Raw genomic sequence first — 16,946 nt, 5'->3', positions numbered from 1 at the left:
CGTTTTCTAACATTTCATAAACATTTTGCCTATGGTTGTAGTAGACATTTGAACTGAGTGGTGGGAAAAAAAACTAATTTTACTACAATAGAATGACTGATTCTATAATGTAAAAAATACTTTATGATAAGTAATTACAAATATTAGTACTTTATACCAAATATTGGCCAATTTCATATATTGCGGCTATTTTTGGGGGGGGGGGTTTTTTAGATTTTATAGTTGTTTATGCTGCTGGGTGGTTTAACCTAAATTAAACATCATAGTTTATTGGTTGATTTATATTTTGTATTAATTATCCAAATCTACAAAGTAACGAGGGACTCTATCAAAAAAATGTTCTGGAATGATAAGCACAACAAGTTCAAGCTCCTCCAAAATCGGATTAAGTGTAGTACCCACAATGATGGAATGTAAGTGCATTTAATCAAGTACTGTACCCAAGTAAAGTTTTAAGGTACGTTTACTTTAGTTGAGTATTTCTGTTTTCTGATACTTTGTACTTACACTCCACTATATTTAAATGTTGTACTTCATTTCATTTATTTAATAACTTTTTGTTACTAATTAGTGTCTTAAGCAGCACCTTTTTTAAATTGATTTATTTATTGGTTATCAGAAAAAAAGAAAAAAAAAAGATGAATATCGAATCTGGTAATCAACCAGGACCATAATCAAGCCAGCCGTGGTTTCCTTGGTCAAATCAGCTGCACCTTTTAAGTGCGCAAATGCACTAAACTATGGAAGTAATGTATTACATACTCAGCTTGATGATTACTTTTATTTATTGCAGATACTTCTACTACTATAGGAAGTCATATTTTAACACGATATATTTACTTTGACTCAAGTATGACTTTCGAGTACTTTTTACGACACTGAGTACTTGTATAAATGTATTTAGTTACATTTAACAGGTCTTTTCCATTCAAATCAGCATTACTGTTTATAGTCATGGGCAATGAGGCGCACAACGTTTCGCGATTCGCCGGCCGGAGACGTTTGTCCCTCCTTGCACGCCGTACAGCACAACCAAAAAACGTGCTATGTTGTGACTGAATGAGAGCTCGTCCGTGAACACAGCTGCAGTTTCTACATGAACACATGTGTGCACGGACAGGCTGCGTTATCCTGTAAACTTCACCCGGCGTTCAGTTTGAGGTCGCAGCAGCTTTAAAACATCTAGGAACGCTAGTAAGTTGTTAGCTCAAACTGCTAAGCTAGCTGTAAAGCTAAAGAGGGGGGAGGAACCAAAACAAGAAGGTAGCGCGCCGCTGTGTAGCTTCGGGTTTTGACCTGTAACCAGAGCCTCCCTGCTAACAATGTCGGCCGTGGTCAACGACTCGAGGAAACGGAGCAAGAAGCGGTACGGAGGCGGCCACAACAAGCGGTGGAAGGGCTCCCGGGAGCTGGAGGTGGGCATGCAGGGGATCCTCATCACATGCAACATGAACGAGAGGAAGTGCACAGCGGAGGCCTTCAACCTGCTCAATGAGTACGCAGACCAGCTCTTTGGGCCTGAGAAGGTGAGTTCAGGAGCACTTTATAGTCCCTCACATGCATATCAACGCTCTTATGTTTCACTGTGGTCCAGTGTCTGTGCTGCTGTTCAAGTTGACCTGGGGACCTTCATCTTGTCACAGCTGAGAGAAAAACTGAATATTTAAAAGCACCTTGTTACTTTATTTAATGTCTTTTTTAAAATTGCTTGGTAGTTCTGTGTGTTGCATCAGGTAGCCAGAGCAGAATCACCTCATTGTGTCACATGGCTATGACAGGCTACTTGTATTAAAGGAGAAGTTCACCCAAAAATTAAACATGTTAGTCATTACTTGCTCACCCTGACGCTGCTGAAAAGTTGGATGAAGTTTCGTAGTCAACCAAACATTTGTGGAGCTTCACAGCGAGACGGTGTTGCAGCTTTCGCCTGAACAACTGAAGCAGATGGGGACTTGTTTTAAAATGACCCAGAATAACATAAAATGGCTCCGTAAAAACATGTAACACATAATCAAAGTCTCCTGGAAGCCCAGAGATCCGGAATAGAGTTGAAAAGACGATATTGGCATCCTTCACTGTGGCTGCTATGCTAAGCCAAAAGCGTTGGCGTACACCCCATTTGAAGTAGGAACACACACTCGATTGAATGTCGAGGGTATAAATAACGTCTGTTCAAATCAGTTTGGGACGTCAGGGCTTCTGTAGACTTGGATTATGCCGGACAAGCTGTACAGTGCTGTTTTATGTTTTTTTTTTACATTTAAAAAAAGTCCCCATCTACTTCAGTTGTTTCAGAGATTTTCTGTAAAGATTCAGAAATGTTTTGTGCACTGCGAAACCTAACCTGACTTTACATCTGCATGAGGGTGAGTGGATACTTATGGATTTATTTATTTTTCTGCAAACTTATCCTTAAATATCTGGCTGGTCCCCTTGTCAATGCCCACTATTTGTCTCTTAGTAATTAGCCACTAAGTGTGAATTTAGGAATAGCTTAAACTATTAATCAGTCAGAAAATCAATCACAAAGGAGAGGTTAAGGATGAAAACTGTCACATTTTGCTGCTTCCAGCTTATCAGATTTGAGGGATTGCTTGTTTGATGTCATGTCTTTTTTATTTTGTTGTTACCCTGCACTCAAAACTGTTAGAAACCTAATCGACAGGATATATCGACATGGTAATAATAAAGTGCGTCTCTCATGATCACAGCTCCAAGATAATAATGGGAGCAGCAGCGACGAAGAGGAGGCTGAGGAGGAGGATGTTGATGTAGCGCTGAAGAAGGAGGTGGCACAGCTGCAAGCATCTGGAGCTAAACGGGAGAGGCGCTTCCAGGCTTTGGAAAGTGGAGCAAACAACGTCATCTTCATCAAGACTCACAATCTGGGTAAGTCCTGTCATAAAATGAGTCATTGCTGCGATTTATTCTTGGCTTTTCCTAATTTTAATGTGACCACATTTTTTGACACATTTTTTTTCCTGCTCGTAGAATCTGACAAGCTGGTTCATCACATCCTGTCTGATCTCCACACCACCAAGAAGAAGAAGTCACGCGTGATCCTTCGAATGCTACCAGTGAGAAGCTAAAAACACAACATGATGCACGTGACTTCGCTGAAGTATAGAACGATGTTTTTAAGTTCTCAAATGACCAAAGTTTCATTAGCTTGTGTCATTATCATAGTGGTCTGAGACAGTGGGTTGGAAATTATTGGACATTTGCAGATAACACTTGTAATAAGGGTATAATAATCAAAATTATGTCAAAATGAGGGGTGGGTATTGGCAAGAACCTCACGATACGATACGTATCACGATATCACGATATTGCAATATAAATAAAGATGAAAACACAAGTTCCTGTATATGTACATCAGATGATATTGATCAGAGGACAAATTGAGTCAAAACTATTTCATTCACAACAGCCTCTCCATTTCATTAATTCCCATGAAATTTCCGGGCAGTAATATTCTCTTTGTCCAGCTCGTTGTTCTTGCTATCTCTCTTAACTTTGAAGCCAAAGTGCTTCCAAACGTCAACTTTAAATTGCGGGGGCGTTGTTAACTTGCCATCCATTTTGCAAAGACCTCAAACACTCTCTCTACTACAGAAATACACCCGCCGCACAGCAGAGTTGCTCGTACTGCATTCACAACGCGTCTAAACATGAATCTTTTTTTTATTTTTTTTATCGATATTTGGAGTTGAAAAATCGATATTGTATTGGGCGGCAAAGTATCGCGATATATTGCTGTATCGATATTTTTACCCACCCCTACAAAATATATATCAAGACTAAATTGATCTAAGCTTCATGTTCTCGTCTGCAGTGTCTCATCCTTGTTTTTCGTATCTCCCAGGTGACTGGAACATGCAAGGCCTTCCAGGAAGACATGGTGAAGTACCTGACCACTTTCCTGGAGCCTTGGTTCAAAACCCCAAACTGCGGTACCTACCAGATCGCCTTCAAGGCCCGCAACAGCAGCCACAACAAGAGAGACGAAATCATCAAATCAATCGCAGGTAGTGTTGGTGTCAAGTGGCCCTCACTCTTATGAGGTTTAAACTGCAGCTTCTCCCACTTGAAAAGGCAGCTTGATTCAGAAGATTGGACTGGAATTCACTCAGTGACCAAGATTCGGCTTTCTTTCTTTTCTTTCTTTTTATTTGAAAGTTGCCAAGGCCAATACCAGGTGAAAAACCTTAAACACAAACACAGATGGAAGGTCAGGAAAAATGTAACCCAAGAAACCATAATCAATCAACATAACCCAAAATCAAATACTTAATTTTTACAGTACTATAAATTAATCTTGAAATAAGTGGAAAATACCCATATTTAGACACCCAAAATTAATTAACTACATTTTAAAGCAGTATCTGATGATGATTTTAACCTTACAAATTTTGTCAGCTTTTAACTTCCATGATCACACACATTATTTATCAAATTATTTTTAGCTTGAATATTCTTTTTAAAAATACACCACGTTATTAAATGTGTTCTAACCCACTTCACATTAAATGTATAACATTTTAACTTGCATTTTAATCACATTACTTATTCAACACTTTACATTTTAACCTGCATTTCATCACATAATTAGTCCACAGTGCTGGCAGCATAGACACATAACTGAAAGCTCACCGGCTCCTTCTTCCTTTGAACCAAGCTTTAGTCCTGATATGTTGCTGATATGTTGTGATCATTTGATCAGTTGATCCGACCCGTCCGTTTTGTTTTTGACCGTCGCAGGCCTAGTGGGGAAGCTGAACCCGAAGAACAAGGTGGATTTGACCAACCCAGAACTCACGATCATTGTGGAGGTCATCAAGGCCGTGTGTTGCCTCAGCGTGGTTAAAGACTATACGCTGTATAGAAAGTACAATGTCCAGGAAGTAGTGAAAGAGGACACACCGAAACCTGACGTGACCACGGTAAAAAAATCAGACGCAAACGCAGCCGAGCAGAAGGAGGAGCGCGACGCGGACGAGACAAACGAGGAAGAGAAGAAAGCCGACGAAGACGGCGACAAAGTTGTGCCGCAGGACAACAAGGAGGTGGATAAGGGTGAAGGTGACGGAGAGTAACTGCTCACATTGAGAGTCAATTATTGTCAGTTGGTGATTTAGATTTAACATTTCTTTAAAGAAAACATCTCAAGTTGCTTTATATTGTAGTGCTTTTATTTTGAAATAAGGGTTCATAAGGAAGATTTTTTAATTTTTTTTTCTCATAGCTGATAACAGAATAATATTGTGTCAAAGAGTCGAACAGAATCCAGGTAAATGTTTTTTTATGTTTCATCCATATCTGTGACACACTGGTTCAGACTGAGTCAATGTCCATTTTTAAATAACAACGACTTTAAATTAACTGTACATGTCACCGCCTCGCAGCATAGCTCTTCCACCAACTGACATTTTTTAACGCCGAGTTTGATTTTTTTTTTTTTATTTCAGTGTCGTCTTATTTCCGAGATTTTTACTCCAAAGAAAAGAGAGTTTTGTTCAGGTGCACTGGTGTGATTTTTTTTGTAACTGGTATTTCCTAAAACAGTCCCTGAATTAAAGCGACCTGTGTGTTTGACCTTTCTTGGCAAATATCCTTTTACTCATGTTACTGGACATTATACTGATACAACAGGTGCATACAAATACAACACAACATGGATACTGCAGGGTATTGGTGGTTTTTCACTTCACATCATGTTGTGACATGTCCTGTCTGACATTTGCTGTGTCTCAATTCACGGTCTGTATCCTTCAGAGGAACATTTGAACGCCAATTACGTCACGATTCGCACAAAGGCTGTCCCAATTCGAAGGCTCCTCCAAATGCAGCCCACACTCTTTTCCCTCTTTACTATCCTTTGTGGCCTCACATATCCCAAGATTCTTTGCGCGCCTGAAAAAGAAGAAAGAAAGAGAGAAAATGTCGACATCGTGTGACGTAGATCGTCACTTTCGCAGTCTGGGTGGCAGAAATTGTGACGTAAGGGTAAAACATCTGGTGACGCAACCAGGAAATGCTCCAAAGTCTAGACCGTCACATTTAACAACGGCTGACACGGTTAACAAGGTCTCTCCAAAGGACTCGCCCTCGAAGACCACAAAGGTCGGGTCCTTCGAAGAATGCAGACCCTGAACTGAGACACAGCAACAGTGTCATGTGCAACAAAACCATCATTCAACTTGCAGTTCTTCTCTGCACCACACGATGGAGTTAATCCCTCACTGTGTAGAGATACGGAGGTCCGTGTGACAGGTGCATGTGGTTATTACTAATGGATGAATCATTTATCAAAATCCACTTACTTTATTTGCCACCATCTGGTACAAACAGCTGTTTTAAATAATTTTCTAAATGTCTTGCAGCTGTTTGTAATTGAGAACAGTATATACTTTTATATCAGGTTGAAATGATTACTCACCTCGTGATTTGATAGATGGTGTTTCATATTTCAACATGTGTTCAAGCAGCTGAACTGTGATTAACAACTATAACTGCTGAGTCTCTGGCGAGTTGCTGGAGCGAAAATATGTCCTGTGAACTCATCAGAAGAAATCCAAAATCTATGAAGTCACAAGACTGTAGATGAAGAGTCGTGTTCACCATTTTACTGGAACAGTGATGGAACGGATGTAAATATAAATACTGACCTCTACTTGAGTACAACAATGAGCATTTAAATTTTCTGCTACTTGATTCTTCTATTTCACTACATTTTGTACTTTTAACCTCAGTAACTAGTTACTCTGCAGACTGCAGCCGAGCCAAAATGGTGCAGCAGGTTTTAAAAAATGACCCCGATTATTTATTATTATTACAAAAATGCTGAATATTGGATCTGATAAATGACCAGGTTGATAATCTGTTGGCTCACAGTATACAGTGTAGACAAACATGTACAGAATACATATAAATTACTATTACTTGTGCTTTATTTGTTCTATCGCCAGAAATTTACTTTTGATACTATATTTCATTTAATATCCGACACCTTAATATTCGAACTGGTTACTATTTTAAAACAATATCTTATCTTTAACTCAAGTAAGACTTTTATGTACTTTTTTACAACACTAGATGGGAGTTGGTGCCGTTGCTTTTGCGGATTGGGTCATTAAAAATCACAGGAAGACGGGAAGATTTATCCTTTGGGGACAATGATAACCTACAAATTAAAACTGAATGGCTATCCATCCAGAAGTTGTCGAGATATTGATACTAAAACACAAATGTCCACCTTGTGAGCCAAAGTCAGTAGGAATCATCCTCCGGGGTCCACAAATAGCAATCTGTCCTGTAGCTGCTGAGATATTTCAGTCTGAATAACTAACCGACGCAACTATCCTGAGAGCAACGTGACTAAATATGAGAGACACCTTCTGTGTTTTTTTTGTTTTGTCTTGTATCTGTGACTCTAACATCACTCAGTTATCCACTTTACAAGTTTAACTCAGACCATCGTGCCCATGTCTCTGCAGAAGTATCTGGGGTCCCTGCTCTGCGTCCTCGGAGACTTTTCTGCAAAGGTCACCGCGCTTTTCATGCTGTTGTCTTTTGAAGATATCACCAGGAGAACTTTGCCTCCTTTAGAGATTTTTGGGGTAGACTCATCAGAACTGAACGTAGGGGAAAATCCAGTGAAAGCTAAAGCAGAAATGGTGCAGTGTAACCGCAGCGGCATTGTTCTCAGTGAGGACTCTGTCACGTACACATAACACACACACACACACACACACAAGCATTAACACAACTGTGAGCTCCTCTCTGCTCATTACACTCGGGATGAACTGTTGTTGTGACCCGCCAGTCGTTATCTCCACTACATTCAGCTAAAAACTCACAAATTGCATTGCCGCTGACGCTCAGGTGCCCCAATCAGTGTGACCTGCTGACAGGCAACACAAGGGGACAGGACTGCATGTTTTCTGCCTGCCTGTGTGTTATTAGTACATTGCCAATTAGAGTGTGTGGGGGAGCCTACATAATGGCGAACGTACAGTGATGCCTCATAATGATATCACAGCGGTGGCATCTTAATGATATGTCTGCCTGCAAGGTGAAGTCCTTATGTCTTAGAAAAAAAAAAAAAAGAACATAATAAAAGTGTAATTTCCTCCTAATTCGGATGTAATTATTTATCAGCACTGAATGCTTTTTGAAACAAATGATATTGAAATATATTTGTTTTCCCGTTAATTAAAAAAGCACTCTGTAGAATCTGAAAGTTTGACATGTTTAACGGGGAACAGCATAATTAGAATTAAGAGAATATTTTGCAGCGCTAACCGCTCGGTGCCGTCGACGGGAGAAAACAGCCTCTGATGTTTTAATTGCCCCCGAGGCCGCGTCCGACGCTCGCCGCCGTCCAGCCAGATAGGCACACAAACACGCACACACTGTTCTGCCACACAGGACCGAAGCGCGTATTCAGGTTTAAATGTCACAGGCCTGTGAAACAATTGCATCCACGGGCGCATGTGCACACGGTCCCTGGGGTCAGGATTAGCATCAATTGGTGTGGCTCCATATCTGACCTTTATGAGTGGCTAAGTAGTGCTCTCCAGGGCCTCATTTGTCTCACTTTACCCCAACAATAGCCTCAACCCCCTCACGACTGTAGTCCTCTCGCTCACAGCGCAGGATGAACACGTCGAGGCTCGAATTTGTTGAGTCTTTTCGAGGACTCCGGGTCTACTTTCGCTTACTTACATGGTGTTTAAATCACGATAACAGACCCCTCAAAACTGCGTCACAGAGCTGAAGCATTGCAATCGTAACTGCTCATATTTATGATTAAATAAGCAACAATCAGAGTTAAAGTTAGAAAAAAAAGCAACTTTTGTTATGAATTATTAAGAGTTTATCACTCAGCTAATCTTCATGAGAGCTGTGTGGGCGTGGTTTTATCACATTTGATTGACAGATGCCAGACAACACGCTGAATAACCCAACATCACACTTTCATCAGGTGTTTCTTAACTGTGATTGGTGAATGGAGGTGCAGTGTCATCCCCTCCTCTATCAGAGACCCCAACCAATGCCACCTCCAAACTCAGTAATCAGTCATGTAAAAAACCCTAACCCTCTTATTTTGGCAGGAAATAGACCTCATCAATCATAGTAAGGAGCTGATTAGGAAATGTCTATCCTAGCTTCATGTTGCTGTTAAATCCCACTGAAAAAATGAAATTCGCCCACTGGCCACAGAGCTGTAGGTACAAGAATAAAATCTGTGTGCATTTCTCCACACAAACGTTCTTTGAATGATTGGAGTTTTCAAGACAAATTTCCACCTAATGATGAAGATTGTGTCCTACAGTCAAACTGTCCACATTAAGAAACTATGTAGCATCATCAAACTCTATTTTATAAACCATCAAGAGCTTCTCTGGCTGATGATTCCTATAAAATGAAGCAGCGTCTTCTTGCCACACCTCACAACAGTGTGAGCTGAAACAAATAGCTTTTTTTTTCTCACCGAACTTTTTTTATCAGATTGTTTCATTTCAGCTGTTGGAGACATAAAACCTAAAGCAAAGATTAGAGAGAAGTTGAAGCAAAAAATGTTCTTTTCTCTTGTCCCATTAATCATCTTGCAGATTTATCTTGTGGCACCTCGGTCTTCTCAGTTGAAGACTACTGTTCAAGAACAATAGAAACATTTAGTCTATAAATATTTCCACTTTTAGTTCATGTGATGTTACAACAGCACAGACCTTATAAAGGCCTTTCCTTACCTTACAAGGAAACTCCCGATCACTTCAGCACTCGCTCCTTTTCAGCCTTTCCAGGCCTTTTTCAAGGAAGACGTTGTGGGAAAAACACAAAGTGTAAAGAACGAAATCAACGATGGCTGAAATCCATTTGGCTGCTTCAGTTTAAGGGTCCTGCTGTTGTTCATGCTGCACGCTGTCGTGGCTTACTGGGACACTTACAGGACAAAGCCATTGTTAATATTATTAGAAACACAATTTATTTGTGTCAGGATCAAACCGAATGACATGTCGGACGGATCACTGAGTTTCTATCCTGTCTCAGTTAATACCAGGAGGTTTCAGTGAAGTACAGCGGAGTATGTGAAGGACAAAACTGTATCGGTGCCTTATAAGTCAAAATATTCCAACACTTAATATTTTGACTCCTCTTAAAACAGCCCTAGCTAACAATTTGTAGTATTTTACATGTGCTAATCACTTTTTTAATTGGCCACAAGTGAGCAACGTGATTGTAGCGCGACGTGAAAAATGAGACCTTCCCCGTCTCTCTCTCGGTTGCCTTCACAAGCTTGTGGACGACGTGTTGGAGTTGTTTAACGTCGCTGGATTGTGGATTTATTTGTGCCGGACTCTGATCGTATTTTCCACGACGGTCCAAAGGATTTGACCTTCACTTCATTGGCTCTCTCTCAGCTCCGCCAACAGAGAGCAACAGCAGCTAACGTTAGCTTAGAAAAAAGGAGTCCGAGAACACAAACTAGAACACAGAGTTTCCACGGAGACCTTGTGCGTCTGCAGTTGTGTTTTACAATATGCTACATGATTTCTTGCCAGTCACAATCACTGCACATGAAGTGTCAAAAATCAAATGAAAACAAATTATGGCCCCTAAAATGGCCGCCGAGTTGAGCCCAAAGCGTCTTGACAGCGACGACAATTTGTATTTTACTGCTGAGCTGTTAGTATAATGAGGCTTTGCTGTTGTTTTGTCCATCCGTAGGTATCAGTTTGTAGCTTTCCAGATGCTTTTTTCTCTTTTGTCGCACGCACGCACAGTCAACAGATGCACACGCCAATGATTTCTTTTATTTATTTATATCTATTGTTACCGTGATTGGAATAGGGTTTTTTTGGAGGACATCTATTTCTCTGGGAGATTCTGTATGGGTGTGTGTGTGTGTGTGTGTGTGTGGCAGCCAGTTGTGTGAATGGGGTTCAGTAATGAGAAATGCTTATCAACCCTCTACAGCCTGTCAGCTCGGTGCTATTAGCCGTTACCCCAACAATCCTACAGGTAGACCGAGAGTGCTCGTATTGATTCCAAACATTTCCTATTTGTCCCCCCGCCTGGAGGGAGCAATCAGCAGACGGGTTTAGTTGATTAGGATTATGGGAAGTAATTTGCGCAAGGAAAAATAAGTGGGTATTTTTTTTTAAGGGGCTCTATTAATGTGGTGAAATTAGGTTTTTTTTTTCTTAATACCTGGGATGAAGTTGCTTGTTTGAATGTAAATCGCTGTTTATGTGACGAGAGGAAGGAGGCTTGGTTTTTTTGAGAAACATTTGGTGCAGAAGAAGAGAAGGAATCACAAGATGGAGAGAGGGAGAGAGCGCGAGCGAACGGCAAATTCAGGAGCAGTTCTTTCCCCTCTTCCAGTCCACACACACACACACTCGCTCATTCTCTCACGAGTGGTATAATCCTTTTGCAGGGGGTGTTTTCCATATCACTGGGTGGCTTTTGCTGCAGAGAGACGCATTTTAGCATAATGCTAACAAGAACCTTGACAATTAGTTAGACAGGAGAGGGGACGAGGGGGCAGAGAGGCGGCAGGGCGGCGTGCAGAGTAAAGACGTGAATTTAAAAAGAGAACTTGGAGAAAAATAGAAGAACAGGAGGGCTGTTGAGAGGAGGTGGAACTGGGACATCAGCTGCGTGACTCTAAAAGGCTTTAATTACTTTTCTTTCTTTTTAGTGCTAAGAGGAGCCGGATCAAAGCTCTGTTTCACTAATGAGACTTTTATGAATTTGCCCCCTCAGTCTACCTCAGACGTGTGAAAGACTCGGCGTACAACTGAACATCGCCGAGACTCTTTCGGTGTTATTGGATTCAATTAAGTTGGTTAGAAATTTCCAGAGGCAACATGCAATCAGTGGCCACTTTACCAAGCCTGCCATTCACCCAATGATCTTAACAGCAGGGTTGAACTTGACTGTATTATTTAGAACGAAATCACTAATATTACTCCTTTTCTTCCCATTTACATGGATGAAGATGGAATTAATAGATAGAAATACTGGTCAGTATAATTCAGTCGAGCACCAACACCTCCACTAACTGTAAACTAATCAACGTATTCAATGTACACGTCATGACAGGGCTGTTTTATTGGACAGCGTTTTACTGTACAGAAGAAGCAGCTTTCAGTTATTATGCGCAACATGCAGGTCTGCTCCTATTCTCACCTCTTTTAAATCAAGACTTAAAACATTTCTTTTTGCCACTGCTTTTAACTGAAGCAATTCAAGTCTTTGAACTGCATTGTGACTTTTATTCTACAGTCTTGTTTCTTTTAAGTTTTTTCTATTTTAGCCTACTTGTTTTGATGTTTGTTTCTTAATGTTTTACTTGTTTTTATGTCTTTTTTAATGCAATTTTTAATGTCTTTTGAATTAAATTTATATGTCTTTAAATGTAGTTTGTATGCGCCTGTTAAGCACTTTGAGTTGCCTTGTGTCTGAATTGTACTATACAAATAAACTTGCCTTGCCTTACAGGTGTGAGCTACCAGATAAAATGGCCGTCACAAACCTCTATTCTCTGGTAAACACAGTAGGCTAATTTGCTAGCATCATCTTCTAATATGTATTTTTAGAAACTTGTATTTGAAGTGTTCATGACCTCTCACAGTCAATGTTTGAGCTTAGTTAAACAGCACAACACTGTTTTAAGTCAGCTACAATACAGCATCACTGGTTTGTGTTGGGTTTAGCTTGCTAGCTTCAGTCAGAGTGTTAAATTAGCTTACTGGCCGTTATGAGAATACAGAACTACAGCCTGTGAGATAGTTAGATAGATACAGTTGATAAAAAAGTGTTGACTGTAAACACATTTCATTCAGAATATAGTTGTTTTCTCCTAAATGTAGGCTGCTATACTGCACCACAAAGGCGAAACACCAAGGTAAACTGCATCTTTCTTTACTTGTTTATATCTGTCTAAAAAAGAACTAGCAAATGATCTTTGGAATTGTTTACTTTCTTTGAAAATGTACAATAATTACAGAGGGAGTTAGCTCAGACAACACTGCTGTATCACGTGAAAGCTCCGTGGGTAGACAGCTAGCATGCCGTTAGCCTTAGCTAAATCTAAATTAAATTTTCCCAGTGCTCTCTTTGCAACTGAAAAATATCAAATTTGGTTAACTGACCTCTTTGTAATTCAGTTTTTTATTTCACATAATTGAATGTAGCTAGTGTAGCACTAGCTAAATCTAGCTGTGATAAAGACAAAATGCTAAACTAGTGTGGCTAAAAGATAACTAGCCTAGCTTAGCAGCTGCTGCCACAGTGGTTAAGTTGTTGTTGTTGTTGTCTTATTTTGGAGAAAGAAATATGTGTTGTCATGAACAAAGAAATACAAATAACTTTTAGATCCCGTTTGAATTGTGCCATTAATCACACAAATGATCATTGTTAATTTAAAAGATATTTTTCTGAGTCAAGAAACTCGCAGTTTGTCGTAATTAAAGTAAAATACCATCTAATTTTCTGTTAAACATCTCAGTGAACTACATCGTCTCACTCAACATAAGTCATCAACACCAATGTGGTAGAAAAGGAACAAAAAAAGATGAAAATCCAAACAAATCTGTCCATAATTACAACTGCACTGATGTAAAAAGGGACGTTTGTTCCCTTCACCAACTGTTGAAAGTGTAGTCTTTATAATTACATATTTTTTATATATTTCATTAATTTTATAACAATCAGGGACTTTATTGACTTGGAAAATGTGTGATTCATGGCACAATTCAGACATGAGGGAAAACTGGAATGGGTGTAACTTTCGCTCTTATATTCAGCCTTAAAAGTTGTGAAATTGTTTTATTATTATCTATGTTTTAATTGACAGGGGCAGAAAAAACATACGTACGTAGATAAACTGAAACAACTGTCCGATGCAAGAAACCATTGTGTTCATAGCAAGATGCTAATTTGGAACGACCGTCCTTTAAGGGTTTTAATGAAGAAAGGAAGCTACAAGAGTTTTTTTTAAAGACAACAACCAGAATACTGCCAGATACAATAAAACACACATTTAATATCATTACAAAACTAAACATGTGTTAACAACAAAGCATTACAACCTTTTTGTCACACAGTTTCTCAGCCAGCCTGAAAACCTGAAACCTCTTTTCTTCTTCACAGCAGTTATTACTCTACAAGAATTGTGTTTGTTACTGTTATTTAAATTAAACGTATGCTATATTCTGAGCGTGATTAAGAGTTTGATTCCCTTTATTCTGTTTTTTGCCGGTACACGAATGTTGGTCAAACGCGACTCATTCTGTTGCTAATTATGTGTGTTTTTCTGAGGAAAAGATCTCCTTGGATTGGATAACAGCTGCCGCGGAGGATTGAGAGTGTGACAGTGGAACATGTATATGTGATTTTCAGGCAGATGACAGACAGACAGAAGGGGCTCCTCCACAGGACATACAACTTTAACAGGATTGGAAATGGTACCCAGCAGCTGTAAGAGGTAAGAGAGAAAGAGCAGGGGATGAGAGTCAAAGTGGGAGGAAGGAGGGGTGGCGAGCGACGCGAGGACGGAGTGTTGCCGGATCAGTTTTTGAGAAGGAATTAACTGTCATTCGGCTTCAAAGTTGACTAAAGGACACGTTTGTGTTTTGCGGCAACAGCTTGGAGAGATGGATAAGGAGGATGAAAAAAAAATGGTGGAGAAAAGGGAACAAGCTTTGGGATGAATGAATCCGTTAAACACATCATCAAACGCTGCCGGCACAGCAGGGGGCCTCGGGATACACCCGTCTGAGAGTTGGGTGGTGTGGGTGTGTGCATGTGTGTGTGTGTGTGTGTGTGTGTGTGCAGCCTATAGTTTTGTATCGGCCTAATAAACCATCCATCTGCAGGGAGAGGAGAACAGTGGATGCGGGGAGCAGGGGGGGGTTACAGCACTCTTTATGCTCCATATTTACACTCCTTTCAAATGCACAGACCGACAGATACACGGTCCTGCCCGGTGGCTTCTTTGATGCCTGTCGATACCGCTGCGTGATGATGTCATACGGCAGAGAGCAAGGGAGGGGAGGCATGATCAAAGGAAAGAGGGAGGGATGAAGACGCAGGAGAGGATATCCAAGACAAACAACGGGACAAAGATGGCGACCGCTTCTGCTATGGGACGTCCACTGGCGTCCAGACCTCCGGATCACCAGAAGGAACCCTGGATGCGCAGCGAGTGTATTCACCTCCCTCATTCTAACAGGATGACCACCAGCATGACACACTGGAACCACCAAGCCAACCTCAGCCACCACCACCACCACTACTACTACCGCCGGGCTAGCACGGTAAGCTCTCCGTCTACCTTAGCCTTTCCCTTCCGCTGCCGTTAAACCATCAAACCCTCAACGCCCCGATGTCTGGTTACCATCACTCCATCTCGACTATTTATCATGAGTTGCCATTCTTTCTAATAACACATTTTCTACCCATTTTCTTTCTTTTTCTCGGCCCTTTCATCATGGGGTCTTTTGGCTGTTAATATAGGCCTCTCTTTGCCATCAAAGGCAGCACATCAATTGCCTTGACTCCCAAGTGTATGTGAGGGTGAAAGAGAGAAAGGGAGAGAGGAGAAAAAAAGAAGAACACCATGTATCAAAGATCAAGGCACGCTTTCATGCCTGATTTTGGCCCTGGTTGGGTTTTTGCTTTCCATCATCTTTCCATCCTCCTTTTTCTCCCCGTTCTAGGGGCTTCAGACGCGCTCCGAAGCCATCGATGTTTTCCCCCCTCCGACCCTCTGCGGTCCACATTTGCTGAAAAAGTGAAATCGGAACGCTTTTTTTTTTTTTGTCGGGGGGGGAAATGGAAGCAAAGACATTTTTTCCCGTCTTTTTTCTTTGAGAATATTCTGTAGCTCGCAGGCTACCGGGCCCGAGCTCTGCCCCAATGATGACAATACGTGAAACAATATTTGAATAAGCAGCAGGAGGGCAGCCAGCTAATCCACTGTGGCTAATCCAGTATTGGTGCAGGCCATATTGGTAGCTGGAGTATTCAGCCCCATCACAATACACATCAGCAGGACGCCATGGCAGATATACTGACACTCTTACTACAGGCATGGCTGGGAAAGGCCAGCAGATGGATGGATGGATGGATGGATGATATAGAGATACGCAAATAGACAGTTGTATGGACGGATGGATGGAAACCCTTGACGTTGATACTGTGGGCTCTGTATTTCAGGTATTGTGTAGTCCTCTTGTGTAACTTAATTAGTGTATTTTAAGAAAAAAAAAGCACTGATTAAGACAGAAATAGAGCCGCTGGACATGAACTGTATGACACTGTCTCACTTAATCTCAACAAGCAGACCTGATATATCGATATCCTCGAGCTCGCTCTGTGTCACTGTACAAGATTCTCCTTTTTCCTTTGTTTCTGGCACTTTCAGTGGCAGCCAAACAAAGTACTTGTCTCCAATTAATTTTCTTAAAGAGCAGAGGTCCGCTTCTCTTTCAAGAGGTATATAATGAAGATTTCACTCTCTGTGAGCATCTAAATGGGCCTTTGTGCCGGGAGGCCCCCAAGAGATAAGCCTGTTTCTGACAGGCCTCCGTACAGACGCCCAAATCTGCTGTGGCAGCTGGAACAAAGGGACCCCTGAGCTGGACCAGCGCGCTGACAAAAAGCTCAGTTTCAGTGGTCTACGGAGGCTGCCTCAATTTAAGAATTAATAATCCACTTTTTTACTTTCACTGGTTGTTGAGAGAGTAATTCATGGGGCTCTTTGTCTTTTTATTGAGACTGTGCAAACAGTTCAAACAAGGTAGCGAGGATCATTAGGTGATGTGTAGAGATCGTTCATGCGTCACTGACATCGTAATTAATTACCAGTTGGATTGTTGCTAATGCTTTTTTCATAATTATATGTTACAGCTTCTCATTAGTCACAGCAG

At 40.9% G+C, this 16,946-nt stretch overlaps 1 protein-coding gene across 1 annotated transcript; it reads left to right on the top strand.

Annotated features, from left to right (window-relative positions):
• The first annotated feature begins 997 nt into the window (after nt 1-997).
• thumpd1 (THUMP domain containing 1) lies at nt 998-5,609 on the top strand. Its single transcript, XM_030423054.1, has 5 exons — nt 998-1,526; nt 2,712-2,889; nt 2,992-3,077; nt 3,866-4,028; nt 4,762-5,609. The coding sequence occupies exons 1-5, from the start codon at nt 1,323-1,325 to the stop codon at nt 5,094-5,096; spliced, it is 966 nt and encodes a 321-aa protein (XP_030278914.1). The 5' UTR covers nt 998-1,322; the 3' UTR covers nt 5,097-5,609.
• Nucleotides 5,610-16,946: the final 11,337 nt, after the last annotated feature.

Source organism: Sparus aurata, chromosome 1 (genome assembly GCF_900880675.1).
Source record: "Sparus aurata chromosome 1, fSpaAur1.1, whole genome shotgun sequence".
Classification (NCBI taxonomy): Eukaryota; Metazoa; Chordata; class Actinopteri; order Spariformes; family Sparidae; genus Sparus; species Sparus aurata.
Note: the sequence above shows the minus strand (reverse complement) of the source record. Positions and strands in the feature narration are given on the sequence as shown.

Bases quoted from the DNA above. Each gene is read 5' to 3' on its own strand.
- thumpd1 (XM_030423054.1), top strand. From the start codon at position 1,323: ATGTCGGCCGTGGTCAACGACTCGAGGAAACGGAGCAAGAAGCGGTAC. The intron at 1,527-2,711 runs GTGAGTTCAGGA...TCATGATCACAG, and splicing joins AGCTCTTTGGGCCTGAGAAG to CTCCAAGATAATAATGGGAG. The intron at 2,890-2,991 runs GTAAGTCCTGTC...TCCTGCTCGTAG, and splicing joins CATCAAGACTCACAATCTGG to AATCTGACAAGCTGGTTCAT.